Source organism: Galeopterus variegatus, unplaced genomic scaffold, assembly GCF_000696425.1.
Source record: "Galeopterus variegatus unplaced genomic scaffold, G_variegatus-3.0.2 Scaffold101, whole genome shotgun sequence".
NCBI lineage: Eukaryota > Metazoa > Chordata > Mammalia > Dermoptera > Cynocephalidae > Galeopterus > Galeopterus variegatus.
Genome location: NW_007726212.1, coordinates 903,024 through 929,524, shown reverse-complemented (window position 1 = coordinate 929,524; position 26,501 = coordinate 903,024). Strand labels below are relative to the sequence as shown.

The 26,501-nt window shown below is 35.7% G+C and overlaps 1 protein-coding gene across 2 annotated transcripts in view; it reads right to left on the bottom strand.

The window, feature by feature from the left end:
• DNAL1 (dynein, axonemal, light chain 1) overlaps positions 1-26,501 on the bottom strand; it is a 39,950-nt gene that overhangs the window by 6,978 nt on the left and 6,471 nt on the right. Inside the window, exons 2-7 of one of the 2 annotated variants that reach the window (XM_008584012.1) lie at positions 24,968-25,006; positions 22,366-22,475; positions 20,555-20,610; positions 13,281-13,336; positions 3,581-3,707; positions 2,453-2,593 (exon numbers count right to left, since the gene is read on the bottom strand). In XM_008584012.1, coding sequence (XP_008582234.1) covers positions 2,453-2,593; positions 3,581-3,707; positions 13,281-13,336; positions 20,555-20,610; positions 22,366-22,400 — 415 coding nt within the window. In that variant the 5' untranslated portion in view covers positions 22,401-22,475; positions 24,968-25,006. Of the gene's footprint in view, positions 1-2,452; positions 2,594-3,580; positions 3,708-13,280; positions 13,337-20,554; positions 20,611-22,365; positions 22,476-24,967; positions 25,007-26,501 lie in introns of those variants that run through there. The other variant, XM_008584020.1, reaches the window with a different exon arrangement.

Here is a 26,501-nt window from a genome sequence, read left to right as displayed (position 1 = left end):
ATCACCTGAACAATTTTTTCAAACTACGTACATCTACTTCACTCTCTCCCTAGAGATTCTGAAATGTCCCTCCACAGGGATGCAGCCCCATTTAAGAATAACTGCCATAGTAAGTTGGGATAGATAAAGGTTTGAGTACTGGCTTTAAATAGCTGTGCTAAGAGAGGGATGAAGAGACACAGAACAGGACTAAAACAATGGAGCACAGAGAAGCAAGGGTAAGGAGGAGGGAAGAGAAGCGTTGACAGGCAAGGAAATCTCAACCACAGACAACTAGGTCCTTTCTTCTGGGTGTGACTATCAGCATGAGCACGGTGAGGAAGACAACAGGAGAATATGCATTTGGTACACAGTATGATGATGAAGATGGACTTGTTATTACTTATTTTTTTCTTCTAAGTATTTTCCTTTCCCTCATTCATTCATGTAGCCTAATTAGCTCCATGCATCATCACTTCAGGGCAGTACAGAAAGCAAAAACAGACCATATGACTTACTGGCTTTTGTCCTTGAAAAGGCTAAGACGACCACTGAGAAGACATAGTTTATGAGTGCAGAATGATGTAAAGAAGGAGAGAAATGGTGATTTGTTTTTGAACTAAAACAGTATTTCCCTGGGCTGGCAGTGGAGAGGGAGGTCTGGGAGTTCTGGAACAGTAGGAATCCTGGCCTTGCTCCCTGATAGCCCTACTGGGAGAAGATCAGATCCAGAGTGGAATGACTATGTTTTATCTAGGGAGATAATCCTACAGCTATCAAGAATCTCATTCTCAAAAAAAGCACTCTCATAACCCAAGTGTAGCATGGATGTGGCAGGGAGCCGGCAGGAGGAATCCTAAAGGGACCTTGGGAATAGAGACAATAGATACCTCAGTGGTAACCTTTGGTGATGGTTGACTGATGACCAAAGGACCTCACCTCATGAGTTGGCCCTAGAATGGTGGCATAATCCCAGGGGAAAACTTAAGCATGACAGATTAAGTTTCTTAACAGCCCAGCTGAATTGAATTAGGGAGATAGTATTCAAAGTTAAAATTAGTTCATTTATATTTAAATATTTCTTTTTTTTTTTTCCTTTTTGTCTTTTTTCGTGACCGGTAACGGGATCGTAACCCTCGGTGTCGCACCCGCACCATGCTCAACCAGTGAGCGGACCGGTCTCTATATGGGATCCGAACCCTCGGCGGGAGTGCTGCCGCGCTCCCAAGCGCCGCACTCTACCGAGTGCGCCACTGGGCCGGCCCTTAAATATTTCTTATACATTTGAGTTTGAGGGTTGTTATTAAAATATTCTGGGCTGGCTTGTTAGTTCAGTTGGTTAGAATGCAGTGTTGGTAACACCAAGGTCAAGGGTTTGGATCCCCATACCAGATAGCTGCCAAAAAAAAAATCTAAAATGATTATAATAATGATAATAACCCAAAAATAAAATTTTTGAATATTTACTTTGTGCAAACAACAATGTTTAACATAAACTATCGCAATGTTTCACATAGATTATTCACTTAATCCTCATAACAACACTATGATGTATACTCTAAAATGATTACTCATAGTACTATCATCATCTCCAGTTTTTACATTACAAATGAATAAGATTTGGTGAGATTAATTAATTAGCTCAATTTCACCAAAGCTATTAAGTGGTGAAGCTGGGACTTGAGCCAGTCAGTAGGGATATCTACTAATATTCACACCAATCTTACATATTGGGAAACTAAAATGGGGGTCCAGAGGTTGTGAGAGAGCACACCTCAATTTTGAGCCAACTGTAAACAAGCAACAGTTTATCATTTATGTGTAATTATACTGCAAAGTAATACCTCTGTGACTTGAGAATAAATAAGCCTAGCTTTTCTTTTTCTTAAAACTGTCTTAAATGAGCTAGTTTATTTTTATCTTACATAAAAGTCCAAGTAGATCATCATGGAACTTTGTGCTGTCAGGAAGTCAAGATCTTTCCTTATTACGTGTGTGAACTTTTTGTGATACAGGGCACCCTCTTGGTTACAGATGCTAATTTAATAATCACTTTTTATCCTCAGTGGGATGCCAAGCTCAATAAGTAGTTGCTTAATAAGTATTTGTTGACTGGATTAATGAATGAAAGAAAAAGTTTGGAAACTATTGCTGTTACACTTTTGGCTGTGCTTCAATAGACATCCTAACATATGCTGGATGGCAAGAAATCCCCTCACACATTTATAAGGCCTACCTTTCTTACAAGCTTTTGGTCTAGGGATGATCTTGTACCAGTCTAAATGTCCTATATGAGTTTTCATTCACCTAGGACCTAAACCTGGACCATTAAATTTCATTTGGACAGAAATGGCCTTGAAGATGAGGGACAACCTATCATTTTCTTCTAGTTTTTCTCTTTTTCATGATTCCATGCCACAAATTCAATTTTTCTACTCAGAAAACATTTCCAAGCCAGCTCAGAGTCACTCACCATCTAGCTTTTTCAGTTTGGGCACTCTCTTGGTTGCCTCTTCAATCCAGTTGCTTTCAGCAGAATGTTTCTCTTCCAAGGGATTGCCTACAAACACCAGGTCTTCCAGGCATGGCAGTTCTGCCAGCTTCACAAATTCAGCTACAAATACAAAGAATATTTTCTATATTAAAATGGCAAGTTAGAATTAAAAAGAAAAAAGTTAGAATTTTTTTAAAAAGTTAGAATTTTGGGGACTGAATTCCAATATCACTAACCCTCAGTTTTAGTAATCAGGACAATTAGTTGTTTAAGATTTTGAAGGAAGTTAGGAAAGTTATATGAAGTCATTCTCAGGAGACATTACAGGATGAGAGGGAACAAAAAGACATACCTCTTCTACCTTTGAGGCTAGCTTAAGGATGGGTTAAGAAGAGGAGATGAGGTTCAGAGTCAAAAAGAACAACAAATCAATCTCCAGTGACAGGTCTTCTCTATGCTATGCTACATCAGTGCAGTCTGAGCTAAACTGCCTTTGAGTCTACTCATTCCCTCACCTTTGAATTCTTAAGGCAACTAATTCAAATCTCTATAGCAGAACTTATCACACAGTTTTATAATGATTAGCTTATAAACTAATTTTCCCCACTAAGCTGGGAACTCCTTGAGAGCAGGGATAGTGTCATATTCAACTACATATCTCAAGAACCTGGCATAGTTCATGACATATAAAAGGCCTTTAGGAAATGCTGAATGAATAATGTAAAGCAAATAAAAATTTTAAATGCAAAGCAATATGGATAACAAATAAGTCCTCTGCCCAAGAACTATTATATTTAAACTGATTCCTTCAGCTTTTGGACAGTAACAAATTTTTCTCATGAACCTTAAACTTAAATTTTTTTCAGGAAAAGAATCTATCCGATTATATTAATTCTAAGTAAATATCCTGAGTAAATATTTAAAAATAAATTTCAAGCATTTAGAATTTAAGAACTCCTATAGTTATTTCTGTAGGAAACATAGGAACTCCTATAGCTATTTATCGCTGTGCTTAGAAATAAATGTTCCCATTTTGCATCTTCTTCCCTTTTGGGCTATTTTCTACAGGTAGGAGGTAGAAGGTTAGAATAGCCACCCTCAGCTTACCCCAGTCTTTCACCAGATTATTAGACATGTAGAGAATCTTCAATTTCTTCATTACATGTATCCCTTTCAACTTCTCAATAAAATTGTAAGAGATCCACAGTTCTTCTAACGTGTCCCCTACCGCTTCCTGGAAAAGAAAGAAATCTAATTTATATGCTTATTTTTAACCTCTTCCTTCTGTCTCCTTCCTTATAAACATAGAGACAAGGGCTTTCAAAGAGAGAGAATGCCCACCTGTCCATTTGTAGGAGATCCTGACAGCTGAGTGGAAGTTTTTTCTCATTAAGTAGCCAAGTAGAACATTCTCTGCCCCTCTTCAAACTGATCTGAACTATTCCTTCTCTGACTGCTTCACTAAGCAAAAACTCACGAAACACCATACGAAGAATAGCTACTGCAAATCACCAACAGGAGAAATAATAGCACTATTTTATCACTTTTATTGAACGTCATAGTTTTCAAAGTACCTTCCTTTAGATTATATTATTTGGTCCTTCAACATTTAAAGTAGACAAGGTAAATTATTTGATTTCTATGATAGAGATTAAAGGCTTTTTCTATGATCACACTGCTGTTGAATAGTAGAGTTAGATCTAAAATTCAGGGTTTTCCCCAACATTTATTATGAAAATTTTCAAACATAAAATAGTCAAAATAATTTTGTATTAAACACCTATATATCCACTATCCTGAGTCTACTGTTGACATTTTGCTATACTTGTCCTATCATGCATCTATCCATCTATTCATCCCACCATCCCACTATCCATCCATCAATTCATCTTACCTTTTTGATTAATAAAATTCAGTTTTAAACTCCTAGTCTTTCCATTCTAGTATAAAGGTTATATCATACTGCCTCTTAAATGCTAGTTATAATCAATAGTTGCACAGACTTTTCTTTCTTTTATAGGCATAAGACAAATGTAGTGAATTTGTTTTCCCTAAAAACAAACAAACAAAAACAAAAAAAGTACTAAGCAGGATTAATTAAATGTTCAATACCCTCTTATCCCCCCAAAATCTACCTACATAAACATGGCAATGTCTAGAACGTGGGCCACAAGTCTATGTGCTCATAATTGTCCCTTCATATAGAGAGAACAAATGGACCCTGGATGAAGATCCTCAATGCATTTTCCACACTGGTGGAAACAAGGGGAAAAGCTGAGAATGGGATTGCCTGAGTTAGCTCTACGTGTCATCCCAATCCCCACAATTCATCTTAGTTTCAACCATCCAAGTAGAAGAAACACACTTTCAAAGTAAAAGAAACATTTCAATCAGTCCATCTTGGCACTAATATATCAGAAATTTGTGATTAACCAAGCCCTCTCAACTAGTATTTTGGCATCTCCTCTCAAAGGATTTAATTACTATATCATATATATCTTTTGGAAGAGAGGAATCAACCTTTTCTTTCTTTCTTTCTTTCTTTTTTTTTGGCAGCTGGCCAGTACAGGGATCGAATCCTGGACCTTGGTGTTATCAGTACCATGCTCTAGCCAACTGAGCTAACCAGCCAGCCCTGACAATTTAAACTTTATTGCATATATTTTCTCTGTTTTTTTTTCTTTTTTTTTTTTTTTGTCTTTTTTCGTGACCGGCAACGGATCGCAACCCTCAGTGTTGCGCCCGTACCGGACCAGGACCAGCAACGGCATTGCAACCCTCGGTGTTGCGCCCGCACCTCGCTCAGCCAGTGAGCAGCCGGTCTGTACGTGGGATCCGAACCCTCGGCGGGAGGGCCGCCGCGCTCCCAAGCGGCGCACTGTAGCAGTGCGCCACCGGGCCAGCCCCTATTGCATATATTTTCAATGCTTTGGATCCCCATCCTTCTCATGTCTTCAATTTATAAGGTGTGAGGTAGCAGGAAAAAAATACTGATTAAATACTAATTAGTAGATTTAGGCTCAGTTCTGGGTTCTGCCATTTATAATGTCATTTTACATATGCAGGTGAAAACTATTGGTCGATTTCACATATCCAATTTGATCAATTATCCAAATTGCCAATTTGCTGAATTTACTCTTTTACTGATTTACCAAAAATGTTTACTTAAAAATTATAGCAATTTGTTTTAGATAGGATAGGATAGAGTAAGATAAGACAGAAATTCTTTTAAATAGGATAGGTTTTGAAGCTGTCTCTGGTGCTTTGTGCACTCATTTGAAGTGTTAATTTACTTTTGGTTTAGCTTTTAGCCATTTAGAAGCAGCTGTTTTGCCATGACCAAATTTCAGTGCATTTGGGGACTTTACTTGATAATATGACTTTGTGGAACCAGCATTTCTTATGCATATTGAATTATAAGTATATAGATTTTGGATGTCCAGGGCATAGTTTTATCTTCCAAATATTTTCAATCTATATCACTGCCTTTTGTACTTCCTTACATATCAAAATGTGTTAACCAGCTCAGACTAGATTACTATTTGGTTTTTTTTGTTTTGTTTTGTTTTGTTTTTAAAAAAAGATGACCGGTAAGGGGATCTTAACCCTCGACTTGGTGTTGTCAGCACCACGCTCAGCCAGTGAGCGAACCGGCCATCCCTATATGGGATCCGAACCCGTGGCCTTGGTGTTATCAGCACCGCACTCTACCGAGTGAGCCACAGGCCGGCCCTAGATTACTATTTGTATGTGTATTAATCATTTGAGAAGTGAACAGTGTCTAAAATATCTAAGTGACATTCAACAAAGATGGACTGATAAATCCAACAGCTGGGATGAAACTGCAGTAAAATTAACATTAAATAAAACTTTAAAGAATATTTCAAAAGGTGTTGAAACCATTCCAAACAACACAATTTCCTGTATATACTTGTATTTGTAAATAGGTAATAAAGACAAAATTTTGGTGAAGCAATTTAGAGAATATAAATGAGTAAAACCTGGAGAAATTTAGGTGAATCAATTCAGTGAAATCTATCATTCAATAAACCGACCCTTTGGAGAACTGGACATTGAGTGAACAGCAGATTGGTCTGGTTCTGCATGTGAACAAATCATTTCCCCCCTCAGTTTCTTTCTTTGTAAAATAAGGATACTGGCACAATAAGAAACTGCCTCATGCCCATTTGGATGGCTACTATCAAAAAAACCCAGAAAATAGTAAACGTTGGTGAGGATGTCGAGAAATTGGAACCCCTGAGCACTGTTGGTGGGGAATGTAAAGTGGGGCAGCCACTATAAAAAACAGTATGGCAGTTCCTCAAAAAATTAAAAATAGAATTATCATATGATCTGACAATTCCACTTCTGGGTATATACCTAAAAGAAATGAAATTGGGGTCTCAAAGACATATTTGTACACCCAAGTTCATAACAGCATTATTCACAATAGCCAAAAGGTGCAAGCAACCCAAATGTCTGTCAACAGATGAATGGATAAACAAAATGTGATATATACTTACTATAATAGCATATTGTTGAACATTAAAAAGAAAGGAAATTCTGACACATGCTACAACATGAATGAACCTTGAGTACGTTATGCTAAATTAAACAAGCCAATCACAAAAAGACAAATACTGTGTGATTCTACTTATATGAAGTATCTAGAGTAGTTAAAGTCGTAGAGACAGAAAGTAGAATGGTGGTTACCAGGGGTGGGGGAAGGAAGTAAAGGGAAGTAAGGGTGTATGCATGTAGAGGTTCAGTTTCAGAAGTACCTCAACATAATAAAGGCCATATATGACAAAACCACAGCTAATATTATACAAAACAGGGAAAAGCTGAAAGTTTTTCCTCTAAGAACAGGAATGAGACAAGGATGCCCACATTCGCCACTCTTACTCAACATAGTACTGAAAGTTCTAACCAGAACAATTAGTCAAGAAAAAGAAATAAAGGGCATCCAAATTGGAAAAGAGTAAGTCAAATAGTCTGTGTTTGCAGACAACATGTAGAAAAACACAAAGACTCCACAAAAAAATTCTCAGAACTGATAAATGAATTCAGTAAACTTTCAGGATACAAAATCAACATACAAAAACAACAAACTAGCTGAAAAAGAGATCAAGAAAGCAATCCCACTTACAATAGGTGCAAAAAAAATTTAAAACAAACAAACAAAAACACACCTAGGAATAAATTTAACCAAGGGATTGATGGGTTAGCTCAGTTGGTTAGAGTGAGGCCTTATAATGATGCCAAGATAACGGGTTTGGATCCCTGTACCAGCCAATTGCCAAAAAAGTAAAAAGAAAAAAACTTAACCAAGGAGGTGAAAGGTCTCTACAATGAAAACTATAAAACACTGATGAAAGAAATTAAAGAGGACACAAAAAAATGAAAAAACATTCCACCCTTACGGATTGGAAGAATTAATATTACCAAAATGATCATACTACCCAAAGCTACCTACAGATTCAATGCGGTCCCTATCAAAATGCCAATGACATTCTTCACAGAAATAGAAAAAAACTCCTAAAATTCATATGAAACCATAAAAGACTCCAAATAGCTAAGGCAATCCAGAGTAAAAAAGAACAAAGCTGGAGGCATTACACTACCTGACTTCAAAATATACTACAAAGCTATAGTAATCAAAGCACAGTTTGGCATAAAAACAGATGTATGAATCAATGGAACAGAATAGAGAACCCAGAAATAAATCCACACATCCACAGCCAACTGATTCGGGGCGGGGGAAGGCGGGGTTAGGAGCTGGCAGGTTCAGGGATCCAAACCTTTGACCTTGGTGTTATCAGCACCATGCTCTCCCAAGGGAGCTAACCGGCCAGCCCTATAGACAACTGATTTTTAACAAAGGCGGCAAGAACATATATCGAGGAAAGAACAGCCTCTTCAATAAATGGCTCTGGGAAAACTGGATATCTATATACAGAAGATAGAAATTAAACCCCTATTTCTCTCCACATACCAAAGTCAACTCAAAATGGATTAAAGACTTAAATATAAGACCTGAAACAATAAAATTACTAGAAGAAAACATGGGGGAAACACTCCAAGACATTGGTCTGGGCAAAAATTTTATGGAGAAGACTTTTAAAAGCACAGGCAACAGAAGCAAAAATAGATACCTGAGATTACATCAAACTCAAAAGCTTCTGCACAGCAAAAGAAACAATCAACAGAGTGAAGAGGCAACCAACAGAATAGGAGAAAATATCTGCAACCTACTCATCCAACAAGGGATTAATATCCAGAATATACAGGGAACTTAAATAACTCAACAGCAAAAAACCAAGTAATCCGATTGAAAAACTGGGCAAATGGCCTGAACGGATATTTCTCAAAAGATGACACTAATAGTGAACAGGTGTATGAAAAAAATGCTCAACATCACTAATCATCACGAAAATGCAAATCAAAACCACAAAGCAATAATATTACCCCAGTTAGAATGGCCATTATAAAAAAGACGAGAAAATAACAAATGGTGGTGAGGATGCAGAGAAAAGGGAACTCTTATACACTGTTGGTAGGAATGTAAATTAGTACAACCATTACGGAAAACAGTATGGAGGTTCCTCAAAAAACTAAAAATAGAACTACCTTATGATCCAGCTATCCCACTGCTGTGTGTGTATCCAAAGGAAAGGGAATTATCTTACTGAAGAGATACCTGCACCTCCATGTTTATTGCAGCACTATTCACAATAGCCAAGATACGGAATCAACCTAGGTGACTGTCAACACGTGAATGGATGAAGAAAATGTAGTATATATACACTATGGAATACTACTCAGCCATGAAAAAAATTAAATCTTGTCATTTGCAACAACATGGATGAGCCTGGAAGATATCATGTTAAATGAAATAAATCAGGCACAGAAAGCTAAATACTTCATGTTCTCACTCATACGTGGGAGCCAAAAAAAAAAAATGTTGAACTTTTAGAAGGAGAGAGTAGAATTGTGGTTGGGAAGGGGAAGAAGGTGAGGAGACAGGGAGAAGTTGGTTAATGAACACAAAATTACAGCTATGTAGGAAAAATAAGTTCTAGTAGTATACAGTAGTGCTAGGCATCTATAATTAATAATAATTTATTATATGTTATCAAATGGCTAGAAGAGATCAGATGTTCTCATCACAAAGAAACTGTAGAAGTTATGCAATAATGAATATGCTAATTGCTCTGATTCAGTCATCATACATTGTTATACATGTTTTGAAATATAACTCTGTACCCCATAAATATGTACAATCAATATGTTTCAATTAAAAAATAAATTCCTTAAAAAAAAAAGTGGTAAGAGTTACTGCCAAGAGGGCTGCTTTAGATATAGGGTGGTTGGGTCACCTTTGAGGAGGAGATATCTGAGCTGAGATATGAAGGTTAAGGAGGGAGCCAGCACAGTGAAAATCCATGGTAACAGAGTTTTTATGACAGAGGAAACGGTAAGTACAAAGGTCTTCAGGTAGGAATGGATTTGGCATGGTCGAGGAAGCAGAAGAAGGCCAGAGACCAGAGATTACCAACTAGGAGAAAAGCAATATGAAATGAGATCAGAAAGGAAGGCAGAGACCAGATCATACAAGGGTACTTCAAAAAGTTTATGGAAAGATTCATATTATCTTTTAATTCTAATTTTGTCCATGAACTCTTTGAAGTACCCTCATATATACAAATGGGCTTATAATGTACCTTAATAGTCAGTTTTCCTGAGCAGTTTTAAATAAAAGCCGTTTCCTTCAATTCAACATTCCACGTTTCACACATTACAGTAATCATATGTAATACACTGAGACAGCTATTTAAATCATGCTATGAGACAGATGTGTCTGGATGAATAATTTAGCTACCAGTGTGAACCTATTTGAAGCCCAGCATCTGCACCCCTATGCAACTTTTCCCCCCCCACAGGGATCCATCCCCTTGACCTTGGTGTTATCAACACCACGCTCTAACAAACTGAATTAACCAGCCAGCCCACTATGCAGCTTTATTTTTGTTTAGTCTATGCATAAGTAAGTAGTAAAGCTTTTGGACACACTCTCTCTCTCTCTCTCTCTCTCTCTCACACACACACACACACACACACACACACACATCCTGGAAAGAAATCTCTTGGGAATTATTGACAGGAGTGTACAGAAAGTGAAAAGATCTAAGCAAGTGATAGTTCAGCCAGATAGTATCTTGATACATGCCTTTAATACTGTATTTACAATTTCTTTGTGCCCTCTAGGTGTTATTACATTTCATGGAAGAAATTACATACTATAGCAATACTTAAGAATCTGGGTTTCTGTAAATACCTGGGGGAACATCTAATGTCTATCATACTGTTCCTAAAAATTCTGGGGTACATTTATTTGCAAACTCTTCCTTCATACATAATTCAAAGTAATGTTTAGCCTGAAATATAATAAATTCTGAATTTCTGTACTACAATTTAATATTTTAAATTATGAATTATGTTCCTAATATTTTTTTTTCCTTTTTGTCTTTTTTACTGACCGGTAACGGGATCGCAACCCTCGGTGTCGCACCCGTACCGGGGACCGGCAACGGGATCGCAACCCTCGGTGTTGCGCCCGCACCGCGCTCAGCCAGTGAGCAGGAACCGGTCTCCACGTGGGATCCGAACCCTCGGCGGGAGCGCTGCCACACTCCCAAGCGGCGCACTCTCCAGCGCACCACTGGGCCGGCCCTGTTCCTAATACTTGAAACTTTACCACCTGAGGCTCAGAGAATGGAAAGAAGGTAAAATATCCTTAAATTTACCAATCTATTCAGAACATGAAAAATATCAAATTTTTACAGATCATTAGAGATTTTATTCATAATAGCTAATTAGAAAGCAAACAATTCCTCTGCTGTTTATTATTTGGAGGAGGAAACTACCTTTATTAACTCTAGAATCTAATCCCTAAGAATTTCCAAACATTTTATAAATTTATTAGTAACACTAATAAAATTAGTAACACTAATAAAAATAGACACATGGAAGTAGGAATATAATTCAGAGATTGGCTAATAAATCCAAGATAATTCCAAAATTGCACCTCTGAATACTGACTCCTATTCAGGTGTTGTAACTGTTGCTGTAATGTAATGTGCCCTGTCTGGTCTTGGGAGATTATTGTTGTGAAGCACCATAATTTCAACCCCCCACTGGCTCATATGAGGCACAATCTAGACCTATGAGGAGGGGAGAAAAGGGAGACAGAGCCACAAAAATTTCAGAATGTTTATGAATTATTTAAAAACACCTAAAAAATTACTATCTTTTCAAGAACAGATACAAAAAAAGAAAAAAAGAAATTGGCTTCACTGTTCCTGAAACTGCCTAGTTTTGCAATATTGTTCCAACTCACTTTCTTTGGAAGGAAATCCAAATGGTTAATAAATATACAAATAAAACTTTAAAAATTTTAAATGCCCAAGGTTGGTATGGAGAAATGGGAAACCTCATATATTACTGCTGGGAGTATAAATTGCTACAAACTTTCTGAAGGGCAACTTGATAATATGTCACAAAGCCTTAAAGGAAATTCATACTTTTTGACCCAGCAATTCCATTTCAAGGAATTTGTCCAAGGAATTATTCATGGATATGTGCAATAATATAGCTAGAAGGAGATTCATAGCAGCATTGATTATAATAACTCAAAACTAGAAACAAACCAGATAATTAATAAGTAACTTATTTAAATAAATTATAAAAATAAATAAATAGATTATGCTACATCAATAAAATAGAATTTAGGTTGTCATGAAAGGAGGGTATGATTGGGCTGGCTGGTCAGCTCAGTTGGTCAGAGCTAGGTGTTATAACACCAAAGTCAAGGGTTCAGTCGCCAAAAAGCAAAAAACAAAACAAAAAGAAAAACTTAAGTCATATCCTCTGAACAAAACCTCCCATGGCTTTGCAAGCTATTTGGAAAAAAATCTAAAATCTTATCACAGCCTATAAGGCCCTAAGTGGCCTGGTTCCTGGCTCTCCCTCCAACATCACCGAGGAACACTATCCCTCCCCTGTTCAGCTCTTCTTGCTCTTTCTCAAGCAGCTCCAGGTTCAGGAAATTTTCACTTGCTGTTCCCTCAGCCTGGAGCACTTGTTCCTTGGCCAGCTCTATAGCCTACATCCTCACTTCCACAGAGAGGACTTCCCACCACACTATATCTTCTTTCTCAAGCAGCTCCAGGTTCAGGAAATTTTCACTTGCTGTTCCCTCAGCCTGGAGCACTTGTTCCTTGGTCAGCTCTATAGCCTACATCCTCACTTCCACAGAGAGGACTTCCCACCACACTATATCTTCTTCCTATGCCTCATTTTTCTTCATTCCATTCACTACCACCTGATGTATTATGAAATTATTTTTTGGTATGTCTCCCTCCACTATAATGTCAGTTCTATAACAGCAAGGACTTTGTTTTGTATTCTGCTGTATCTCTAATGCCTTGGATAAGTGCCTGGCTTAAAGCAGGCATTCAGGAAATATGATGAATGAATTTGCTGAATGAATGACATGGAAAAAATATTAAGTAAAAAAGGTGATGCAAAACAATATGTATAGTATGATTTCATTATCTACGTACCCATTGAACAATAGAAAAAAAGGTAAAGAAGATGTAAATCAAAATGTTATCAGTGTTTAAATTGTCAGTGGTTTATAGGCACACTTTATAATTGCTTTTCTACTTCGTAAAGTTTCTGCAATGGACAAGCATTACTTAAGAAAAAAGGTGTGCATTTTTTTTAGTAATGAATAACAACCTACCAGTCCATTTAAGTTCTTTATGTTGTTTCTTCCTAAAGACAATATCCTCAAGTTTTCTGTAGTGGAAAGAAAGCAATTTTGTGTTTATGAGAATCATATTATACAACTGTTGTAAATCTAGTATAACAAAGCTTTAATAATTTTAATATAATAAATATTCTGATATAATGAGTAAAAAAGGCTGTATTAATAAATGGGTAATCAAGTAGGAAATAATATTGACCTATCATCTAAGATAAACACTACAACTATAATTTCACATCATGCCAATATTAAATTCAAAAATGATTAGCTATTTAGAATACTTAAATTGATGGCTAGTAAAAATATTATAGGGATAAAATAAGAGTAAAGAAGATTTTAACTTTAAGTTTGAGGGCACATATATTTCAAATCTTTTAAAGTACAAGAACTCTCACTACAAAATAGAAACATTTATGTATAATCCACCTCACTCCACAAAGTATTAGAAGTGAAATAAAATAAATTTGGTATTTAAAAATTTTTTGGCTTTCAATCTTTTAAATAATTAGATTGTTATTTGGTTAAAAAATGAAATGCCTATTTGTATTTCTCAAAAGGATGTTTCTATTTATATATCTATAGACTATTTCTGGAGGAGAAAAAAGAAAGTAGAAACAGTGGTTGCCTTGGGGGAGGAACTGAGAGTCTATGGTCAGAAGAAGACTTATTTTTCAATGTAACTTCTTCTGAACCATTTGGATAAAACCACGTCCACATAATATTTTTTCAAATTAAAAAAAAAATGATTTCTAGTAAAACACAGGAAATCCCATTTCTGTTCTAAGAAACTACTGTGACGATTTTTGCATAAGTTACACATTTAGTTTTCACAACTTAAACTTCTATAACTACCTTGTCTGATATGGTAATCACTAGCNCTTGGGGGAGGAACTGAGAGTCTATGGTCAGAAGAAGACTTATTTTTCAATGTAACTTCTTTTGAACCATTTGGATAAAACCACGTCCACATAATATTTTTTCAAATTAAAAAAAAAATGATTTCTAGTAAAACACAGGAAATCCCATTTCTGTTCTAAGAAACTACTGTGACGATTTTTGCATAAGTTACACATTTAGTTTTCACAACTTAAACTTCTATAACTACCTTGTCTGATATGGTAATCACTAGCCACATGTGGCTATTTAATTAGTTAAAATTAAATGCAATTAAAAATTCAGTTTCTCAGTCACATTAACCACATTTCAAGTGATTAATAGCTATATATGGCTAGTAGGAACTGTATTGGAACAGTGCAGATAGTTCTATTGGATGGCACTATTCTATAACATACATAATTCAAGGGTTAAGAACACAAATCCAATTAACTGAGTTTCAATCTCAGCCCCACAGGGAAGCAACCTATATGTGTGTGTGTGTTGAGCATAAATATACACACATATATATATATAAAGTGTGTGTGTGTGTGTGTGTGTGTGTGTGTATCAGGCATATACAACTTTGGTTTTAATTTATTTTACTGAAAAAATTATTTTAAATTCTCTGAGAAACAAACTTTCAGAACAAGGTATTTTAAGAGTGATCTTTCATGCAAAATGGTTTACATATTGAAAGAAGACTCCATGTGAGGAGTTGAACTGTGTCCCCCTCCCAAATTCATATATTTAAGTCCTTACCCCCAGTATCCCAGAATGTGACTGTATTTGGAGACAGGGCCTTTAAAGAGGTAATTAAGGAAAAATTAGACCATATGGGTGGGCCCTAATCCAAAGACATGGGAATCCTTATAAGAAAAGGCAATGAGGACACAGACAGACACAGAGGAAAGACCATGTGAAGACAGAGGGAGAAGGCCATCTACAAGCCAAGGAGAGAGACCTCAGAAGAAATCAACTCTGCTGACACCTGGATCTCAGATTTCCAGCCTCCAGAACTGCGAGAAAATAAATTTCTGTTGTTTAAGCCACCCAGTCTGTGGAACTTTATTATGGCAGCTCCATACACCTATAAATATATGAAAACCAAATATTTAAGAAACTCATATAGGGGCCGACCCCGTGGCTCACTCGGGAGAGTGCGGTGCTGGGAGCGCAGCGGCAAGGGGTTCGGATCCTATATAGGGATGGCCGGTGCATGTGGGGCTGAGCATGGTGCGGGCAACACCAAGCCAAGGGTTGCAATCCCCTTACCAGTCACAACAAAGAAAAAAAAAAAAGGAAATCATATAATTAGTTATTCTTTAAATTTAAAAATATGGGGAAAATTACCATTTTCTTTTTTTCTCTTTCATGTAGAATAAAACTTATTCAAAAATGTATTCATTCTGGGACCGGCCCGTGGCTCACTTGGGAGAGTGTGGTGCTGATAACACCAAGGCCAGAGGTTTGGATCCCTATACAGGGATGGCCGGTTGGCTCACTTGGGAGAGAGTGGTGCTGACAACACTAAGTCAAGGGTTAAGATCCCCTTACTGGTCATCTTTTTTTTAAAAAAAAAAATGTATTCATTCTTCACATACTTATTGAGCATCTACTACTATATACCAGGAACAGTGATAAGCACTTGCACTATCATAGTGAAAAACACATAAAAATTCCTGCTATCATGGACCTAACATTTGGCAGATAATAAACAAAATTAATAAGTATATTAGATAGTGACAAGTGTAAAGGTGAAAAGAAATAAGCAGATAAAAGAAATGAAATGTCAGGGGGTTGAAAGAAGTTGACATTTTAGATAGAAGGTGACTTCTAAGTAAAGACCCAGAGGAAGTTGAGGCAGTTAGCAATGTAGGTATCTGGAGAAAGAACATTTACAGGCAGAGAGAACTCCAAGTGTAAAATCTTTGAGGTAGGACCACATCAGAGTGTTCCTACAAGTGTTCATAAAACACAAGAGGCTAACTGAGAGAATGAAGGAAGAGTAGGAAGACATGAAATTAGAGAAATAATAGGCCTCACAGGGGATATGAGAGAGAGGAGTCAAGAAATTACCAAGGGGTTTGGCCTGAGCAACTGAAAAAATGGATTTGTTGATGAGATAGAAAGACACACAGGAGTTGGTTTAGCTGGGGTGGTAAGACATCAGGGCTCAGTTTTGGACATATTAAGTATGAGATGTCTATCAGACATCCAGTAGAAATATCAGGCAACTGCATGTGCGGATCTGAAGTTCAGAGGAGAAATCTGGCCTAGAGATTTAAATTTGGGAGCCATCAGCATATATAGATGGTAAAGCTATGACTCAGGAGAAGATGATCTAGGGAGTAAGTGAAGATAGAAAAGAGAAGAGATCTAAGAACTGAGTCCTGGAGCACCCCAATATTTACAAGTCAGAGACATGAGACGGGGAAAAAATGGTCAGAAAGACAGGAAGAAATCAGGAGGGTACAGTTTCCTAGAAGGCAAATACTGAATGTGCTCCAAAGAGGAAAGAGAATTCACCCATGTCAAAATACACTGATTGAGGGCTGGCCCGTGGCTCACTTGGGAGAGTGTGGTATTGATAACACCAAGGCCACGGGTTTGGATCCCTATATAGGTATGGCCAGTTAGCGCACTTGGAAGAGCATGGCACTGACAACACCAAGTCTAGGGTTAAGATCCCCTTGCCGGTCATCTTTAAAAAGAAAAAAAAATAATAAAAATAAATAAATAAAATACACTGATTGATCAATTAATATGAGGACTGAGAAACGACCTCAGAAATAGAAGATAACAAATATTTGCAACTCTTTCAATGATATTATCTAACTTAACTTGGTAAGACAAGTGAAAAGATATGACGTTGATGGGTGGAAGGGGGAAAGGGGGGGAAGGAGGGGATAGGAAAGAGGGAGGGAAGAATCGGTAAAGGGACACGAAAATCAACTACATTGTATATTGATAAAATAAAACAAAAAATTTTTAAAAATTTTTTTAAATTTAAAAAATACTATCTAACTTAATACATAAAACTTCTTTTTTTTTTTTTTCTTTTTGTCTTTTTTTTTCGTGACCGGTAACGGGATCGCAACCCTTGGTGTCGCACCTGTACCGCGACCAGCAATGGGATCGCAACCCTCAGTGTCGCGCCCGCACCGCGCTCAACCAGTGAGCAGACCGGTCTCTATATGGGATCCGAACCCTTGGCGGGAGTGCCGCCGCGCTCCCAAGCACCGCACTCTACCAAGTGCGCCACCGGGCCGGCCCATAAAACTTCTTTTTTAAAAAATGCTCATGAAAATGGTATTGAATAGCTAAAAATGTCTTATTACCGCACTCTACCAAGTGCGCCACCGGGCCGGCCCGTAAAACTTCTTTTTTAAAAAATGCTCATGAAAATGGTATTGAATAGCTAAAAATGTCTTATTTATGACTGTACAGGGAAATAAATTATAATATCAAAGTTAGATTAAGTATCCTAACATAACACAATTACATAGTTTCCATATTTTATATGCTGCATAAGTAGGACAGCACTAGAAGGAAAGTATTGTCGCTTTCTTCATACAAAGTCCTGATGAAAATCAAAACAGAGATTTCAAGGTTTATGTTTATTTGTAACCTGAAGGAATAAAGCATAATGTTTTACCAAAAATACAAGGCAACAAAATTTATTTTCTAATCTTTAACATGAAATTATTAATATTCATATTATGCAGATTTTTAGTCATGTCATGCAGTTTTCCAGTCACAGTTTTGGTATAAATTGCCACTAGGGTTATTCTGCCTTATAAGCCACCTATTAAAATAGGCCTCTTATCATAACATAATAGGCAAGACTAGAGTGTTTGGGAAAGGGGAAGGGTAGGAGGCAAGCTAGAGTCATAAATTTAATCCTTCGTATAGATCAGTTAGTTTCTTTTTACTTCATAGTAACAGATAAAACATACAATCATTAAAAGAGCTAAAATGAGAGGAGTTAATTATAGCAAATACCTATACTCTCTCATTTCATGTCTATGGCAGATATCAATAATTGATCAAGGCACTATTTTCCACTGAGTTTTTGGAACTCTTCTTAACGCAATTTTCCTGAGAGTCACTACCAATTGACCAAAGTTAGAATATGAGTTAAAATCTATTGCCCACCCAATGGAGAAGGTCACTGATTTTCATTATTATCAGAGTCATGTTTTTATGAAAAGCATATAACCTGTCACGATAAATAATATTTTATCAATGTAGCCTCATTTAAGCAAGTTACTTTAATTACAGACAAAGAAACTGAGGCAGAGAATAAAATTAAATATCCTAAAATTTTTAATGATTGTGCAAAAAATTGGAATAAATTGAGTCATTTTATGCACACAGCTCTAATAGTAAATGCTTCCTCTCCAGCACAGTATGAGTATAAATACTGAATGTCAACTTTGAGTAAGATACTGGGGGTAGGAAAGGATTAGAATAGAAGATAAAAACATTAATAAGTTATGATGCTTGCCCTCAAGGAGCTCACTGTTTAAATAGCAAAACTTATTCCCAACTAACCATAATAATGGCTAATATGTCTTGAGCACCAGGCACAATTCTAAGTACTTTATCCTAACTCATTTAATCTTTTTTTTTAATACTCATTTAATCTTCACAATAACTACATGAGTTAGGCAATTGTTATTATAATCCAAGGTAGACTGTTAAAAATATTCCCAAAGATGGAGTAATTAATTATGACAATGGAGATTAGGAAAATCTTTGGGGGCCAGACATTCAAACATGGCATTGTTAATCTTAATCTTTGTTTTTTGTAAGATTTTCCTGTTAGAGGAAGGCACTGTTCTCAGTGAAAAGCACTGCATTAATAAATGTGCAAAGTCATAAAAAAGAATGGTATGTTTGAGTTTGAATTGGGTGGTACAAGCTTTTAGGTGACTTAGAATGCAACATTAAGGCATTTGGTTTTTACTAGGCAAAAGAGAGCCATTAAAAGGTCTCTGATCGGGAGGAATGACATCAAAATAATATTTTTAGAAAGAACACTCTGGTACCAGTGATGAAGGTCAACTGAAGAGCAGGAAAAAAAAGGAGGAAAGAGATCAATTAGGAGGCTATTGCAAAAGTTGCTTTTCAAACTGTAGGTAATGAGCCACTAATAGGTTGTTAAATCCACTTACTGGGATATGATTAGCATTGAAAAATAATAAAATAAATAATTAAAAATATATAGTGGAACCTATGCTATAAGGATAAATACTGTTTTGCAAACTTTATTTTATATGTGTCTGTGTATTTGATATGCATATTCATAAGAATGCATAATGAATTCAAATGTATTTCTTACTGTAGAAAATGTTCAAAAATGCTTGAAAAACATAATCTAAGGGGAAGATGATGAAGGTCTAAATTAAAGTAATAGCTCCTGGGAATGGAAAAGCAACAAATTATTTGAGAGCTCCTTCAAAGAGTAGATTTATAAGAACTTAGCAATGAACTTGGATGTAGGGCATAAGGAAAGAAAAGAGAAAATATGGTAGGCTACATAATGGTTCCCAAAAGATACCTACATCCTAAACCTGGAACCTGTGAATGTTACCTTATGTGACAAAAAAAGTACTTTACAGATGTAAATAAGGATCTTCAGATGGGGAGATTAACCTCAATATCTGGGAGTACCCTAAATGAAATCACATGTATCCTCCTCATAAGAGGAAAGCAGAGATTCGACACAGACAGAAGAAGCAATGTGACCCCAGAGGCAGATAATGAAGTGATGCAGTCACAAACCAAAGAATGTGGCAGCCACTAGAAGCTGGAAGAGACAAGAAAAAGTTTCTCCTCTAAAGGCTCCAGAGGGAGCATGGCTTGATTTTGGCATAGTGAAACTGATTTCAGACTCCTGGCCTACAGAACTGTGAGAGAATAAACATCTGTTATTTTAAGCCACCAAGTTACAGCAGCCACAAGAAACTAATACAGACAGTCAGAGGCTTTTGCAACTGGAAGGATAGCGATGTCATTAAAAAGGATAAGGAGCACAGGAAAAACAGGGATGGTGAGGAATTAAATATTAAATATGGCAAGTTTGAAATACGCACAAAACAAATCTGAACAAAGAAACATATCACAAAAATCTGATTTTCTTTTTAAGACATCTCAATTCTAACTCTATAAAAGCTTTAATATGTCAATAAAATGTTTAGGTCTTATATTCTCTCTAATTTTCTTTGGATAATCAAATTTAAGACACATGGTTTACATATTCTCTCTGTTATCTGACAATTGCTGTGGTTAAAACAGGTGCCAGCTTCTCTGGAATGTTTATTCCAATAACTGGAGAATCTAAGAACCATCTGTTACTGTAGATTACTTACTTAAGCCATTCAGGTTGGCAATTTTTTCAATGCAGTTTGTAGACAGTGAAAGCTTCCTTTAAAAGAACAGAGAAAATCTTGAATTAATACAATAAATTTAAATTGTATATCAGAAATTATTGCTCAACAATAGTGCCCATGAAAGATAATATTTGTTATATTTCTTTTTTACACTGAATCCTTTTTACCCCCTCAGTTATGGCATTTATTCCTTCATTTTGAAATCTTTTTATTCCTCTCTGATTACAAAAGTTAATACACACACACTCATTGTAGAAAATTTAAAAAAAAAAAAAAAAAAAAGACCTTTTTGAGGGCAATCTGGTGTTATTTATTAAAATTTTTTTTTTTGTCTTTTTCATGACCGGTAAGGGAATCGCAACCTTTGGTGTGGTGTCGCCCACACCGCACTCAGCCAGCGAGCGCACTGGCCATTCCTATATAGAATACGAACCCGCGGCGGGAGCATGGCTGCGCTCCCAGTGCCGCACTCTCCCGAGTGCGCCACGGGGTCGGCCCTAAATTTTTTAATGCATGTATTCTTTGATCCTGTATTCCACTTCTAGGAATACATCCTACTGAAATACTAATACAAATGCCAAAAGATATATGAACTAGATTATTGTATTATTGTAATAGCAAAAAAAAATTTTTTTTAACTCCATAAACAACTGTCAACTGAGGAACAGACAATGTAATACTATGCTGCCACTAAAACAAATGAGATTGGGCTACAAATAGTGACTTGGGAAAATGTCCATGAAATATAGTTGAGTTAAAAAACCATCTACAATCCCTTTTTGTCTAAAAAAAAAAAAACAGAACTGTGTATGAGGGTACTTCAAAAAGTTCATGGAAAGATTTATATTATCTTTTAATTCTATTTTTCCATGAACTTTTTGAAGTACCCTCCTGCATGCATTTGTGGAGATTTTTTTTTTTTCCCGCATCTGTTAAGGCATTCAGAAATGTATATTGAAAAAAGTCATATGTAATCCTCACTGCCCCACATATCCCCTCAGAGATAATTACTTTTAATAGTTTTTATATATTTTTATTTTTCTATACATATTTTAATTATATAAAAATAAAATTTTAAAAGGGAGCATTTTAGGGCCGGCCCGGTGGCGCACTGCTACAGTGAGCTGCTTGGGAGCGTGGTGGCGCTCCCGCCGAGGGTTCGGGCAAGGCCAAAATTAAAACCCAAGTAAGTTTGACTCTAGAGCATTTGTCTTACCCTTTATGCTTTGAATTAAAAAAGAATTATTCTCGCCTCCCCCCACCCCCCGCTTGAAACAGCAAAAGTAATTACTGTACAGTGCAAATTTCTGGTCAAATCTGTATATTTTCTAGTCATCCCCCACTCCTGAGAACTACCAGTGAAAAATCTAGGAATACATTTGGGAAATTTCTTTAATTCTTGTTTAGACAACCCACCCAAAGAGACTGTCAGCAAAAATATAAATGGGTTGATTCTTTCTAAGAAGTTTCCAAGGTGCTTTGTTATGGGGTACAAAATCTTCTCAAATTTGTTAGCCTGTGAGATGGCTTTAGATAAAAAAGATACCTGACTACTGTGAATCATGCTTGAAGCCAAAAAAGCAACCCAAGGTGGATTTTTATGTTATACACTATGCTCTTATCATAAAGAACAAGTTGTATACAATAACTAAATATGTTTGCTTTTCCCTTTACTCCCAAAGACAAATATTACTTTAATGCATAGGTTCACAAATACGTATCTAAGAATCACACAAGTTGTTTACTGCAAATACAGATTCCTAGGTTTCACCAGTAGATATTGAACTTACTCGCAATTAGCAAGTGTGGACAAGGATGCATCCATCTTCTCTATAGGGGGAATCTGGGCATAAAGCTTTATCTCTTTGGCATCAGATGGCCTCTGACCAGTTTTCTCTTCCTATGAGAAAAATAAATTTGGAAGAAAATAATCCTTGATTGTAATGTAGAACCAAAAGAGGCCAGAATTTCTCAAGGCTTTTCAATGTTTATTTTTAAAACAATTATTAGAATTTAATAACTGTTTATTAACTTTTGACCATTCACTTCTTGGAAACATTTACTTACTGACCCTGATAATCAGGCTTCTACATAGATGCATCAGATAATTGTAAGGGCCCTACCAAAAGGAAATGAGGAGAAAAGAAAATAACTTTTATTTTTGTAAGATTTACAATCCTTGAAGAGTCCATCAATTTATAAGAAAAAACAAAACACAACAACAAAACATATTCCTGGAAAGAATTCCTTGTCCCTAAACAACCTTTTCTTAAATGTCAGATTCAAACATGTAAGATCAACTGTACTCTTTGTCATCTCATCTTCCTTTTTCTATATACAGTTCAGCCTGAGCTAGAACCCCCAAATACCAAGACATTCTCTTTTCAACACAGCTGAGGTCAAAGCTGTCTGATCTACTCTAATATACTACTAAATCCTACCCTAGAGTTTAATTTCAGTACTAAGCACACAATTTAAAATTTAATTACCAGTATATGCTTCCTAACAATATTTTTTTTTTTCCTTTTTGTCTTTTTTCGTGACCGGCAACGGATCGCAACCCTTGGTGTTGCTCCCGCCCCTCACTCAGCCAGTGAGCTGCCGGTCTGTATGTGGGATCCGAACCCTCGGCGGGAGCGCCACCGCGCTTCCCAAGCAGCGCACTGTAGCAGTGCGCCACCGGGCTGGCCCTAACAATATTTTTTTAAGCACCTCATTACCTAGTTCTCTCTCTCCAAAAAAACTGGAAGCTCAGGGACCATTTCCTTTACTTTTCAACGTTTTCTATAACTATGCAATAAAAAACACACAAAAGGCTCATTTTAAAAAATCGAATCACCACATTGATAATAGAAAATATATAATCAGTTTGAAAGAAAGAGATCTAATACACATTCACTCAGTACTTCTTTTTGTGTCATATATTTGCAGATTAGGGGAGGGGAAATTGACATCTAGTAGATCCTCAATAAATGTTGGGTTAATCAATGCAAGAGTGTGCTTTCTGTCTTCAAATTATTATTTTGTAAGGAAGGTCAAAGATTTATGGCAATAATATAATCCAGAAATAGAGTCTACAAACTAAAACAAAAAAAAAAACCACTCAATATTTTAAGTTAATACAATAAAGTTCTAAAATCCGATGTAAGGAAATCAAATCCAACACTGAGTCTATTCCACACTTTTTTTCTTTAACTAAACCGAATTTTCATTAAATATTTAACCAAACAGAAATGAATTTTTTAAATGCAATTAGAGTAAACAAGAAATTTATAAGCACTAAAACAGGAATTCAAATATTTCATTATTCTATCCACTTTTGTCTATTTTCCTTAGACACAAAGGCTCCTGAAAGACTTTTTATTCAAAGCCTACCTACAAAAGCAAACAGCACATGATTATGCAAAAAATTACTGATAACATAGACAAATAAATTATCACTGGGCACAGAAGTTAAAGAGCCATCTCTGTACTCTATGGAAATTCTATTTATATTGCTGAATTACAACTGTTCAAACTTAATAGAATGTTATAATATTAAGAGAGCTGGCCAGTTAGCTCAGTTGGTTAGAGAGGTACTATAACACCAAGGTCAAGAGTTTGGATCTTGATACAATTTGGCCAGCTGCCAAAAAAAAATTTTATAGTTTATATTTAATACATGGTTTTTTCAATGTCATTTCCTTTCTAATATTACCAAATGCTTTAGTATTTTTATTTAATTTTTATTTCAGTAGTCTACGCATCATTTACATTTATCCATGTTGGCTATCTCTGTTCTAACCTCCAAGAAGCTAAAACCCTCATCTATGTGAAGCCTAAATAATCCACAACACATAACCACCCTATCACTTGAAAATGACATGCAGTTTAGTGATGATAAAGTTGAAAAAGAAAATGTACTACAACATAGAGATCCCAGCCATTTTACAGCAATAGATGAATCAGCCTTTTCCATATCTAAATTTTCCAGTGGTCAGATTTTTTAATTGAAATTTTTATTAAGATATGTGAAGATCCACCTGCACTTATAAAAAATAATACTGAGAGACCCCTTGTACAGTTTTCCCAGTTTCCCCCAATAATAACATTTTGCAAAACTATAGTATAATATCATAAGTAGGGTATTTCTATTAATACAATCCAATGACTTTTTCATATTTTCTCAAATTTACTTGTACTCATTTGTATGTATGAGTGTGTATGTGTTTTTATGTGTGTATTAAGTCCTACACAATTTTATCACATTTGTAGGTTCATTTATCCACAGTCAAGATAGCTGAACAGTTCTAATACCGCAAGGATCCCTTGTATTAAATGGTCAGATTTAAATAACCACCCAAAATTTTTCCTTGTATAGTTTCTAAAAGAAGGAAAAACTCATATACTCACCCATCTGGCTAGAGCTTCTTTGATTGTTGTTGCTTTTGCCTTAAAAATAAAGAAGAAAAAACAAATCTGTCTTTATTGGTGTGATTTGTTGATTCAATTTTTATGCAATAATTATTAGGCTTGACTTCTAATCTTAAAAAAATAACTCTTTCTTTGAGACTTTATATGCAAAGAGGATGTTTTAATTTCCTGAAATTAGAATGATTTATTTAGATACCACTCAGAGAAAATAAGGAAATCATTCTGTAATGCCCATATACTTCACTCTCACTGGGTTTACAAAACATGTATAGCTTTCAATACTTGATATTAAAATATACCTTATTTCGTTGTTTCTAAAATCTATATATTTAAAATTTTTTTTTCCTTTTTGTCTTTTTTCGTGTCCGGCAACGGATCGCAACCCTCAGTGTATTGTTTCTAAAATCTACATATTTTAAATTTTTTTTTTCCTTTTTGTCTTTTTTCGTGTCCGGCAACGGATCGCAACCCTCAGCAACCGAACCCTTGGCCTTGGTGTTATCAGCACCACACTCTCCCAAGTGAGCCATGGGCCGGCCCTTTTTAAATTTTAACATTGAAGTTTGGGTGCATCTTACATTCAGGAACAATTTGCAATTGCTGTGGCCAGGTGGCAGTGGTGAAATTTTAGAAAAATATTAACCATTTTATTTCATATACACATATTCCTTTTTACACTTGCAAAGGATAAGTGATAAAAATCTATATGCTTAAATAAAGTTAAAAGAACTTTATCAATAAGTACAAAATAAAAATTTTAAATGATAAGAAAACATTTGTCATAGTTTAATTCCAACTTATTTTTCTTTCTCAGTAGAACAGGAAATAATGTTGCACCTTATAATTAATAACATCTCAGATTCAATTTAATATATTTACAACTTTAAAGGTACAAAAAGGAAGACATCCTTAATAGAGTAGTGCTGGAGCTCACTAAACAAACAAACAGAAAAAGAGGAACACCAAACAATAACAAAAAGAAAGTTTAAAAAGTATATACTTTTTAACCCTTGGGTTAAAAAGAAAATTATAAAATAAAAAAATAAAAGACAAAAAAATGTCAAAATCTGAAGAATATAACACTGAGAAGGAAACATAGCTTAAAATACATTTATCAGAAAACATGACATAGAAAACAAATGAATTAAGCATTCAAGATATTTGAAAAAGTACATCATTGCAAACCCACAAAAGGAAACAGAAGGGAGGAAGTCGACGAAAACCAGAACGGGGGGAAAAAAGATTAACAAAACTAAAAGTTGGTTGTTAAATTTCTGGCAAGCCTAACTGAGCAAAAAAGAGATACATAAATTAAAAATATAGAATGAATAAGGGAAAATACAGACACCATGGAGGTTTTTTGGAGTTTTTTTGGCAGCTGGCCAGTACAGGGCAGCCACCACAGAGATTTTAAAAATAAAATATCATAAGCAAATATATGGTAATAACTTTTTTTTTTTTTTTAAAGATAACCGGTAAGGGGATCTTAACCCTTGACTTGGGGTTGTCAGCA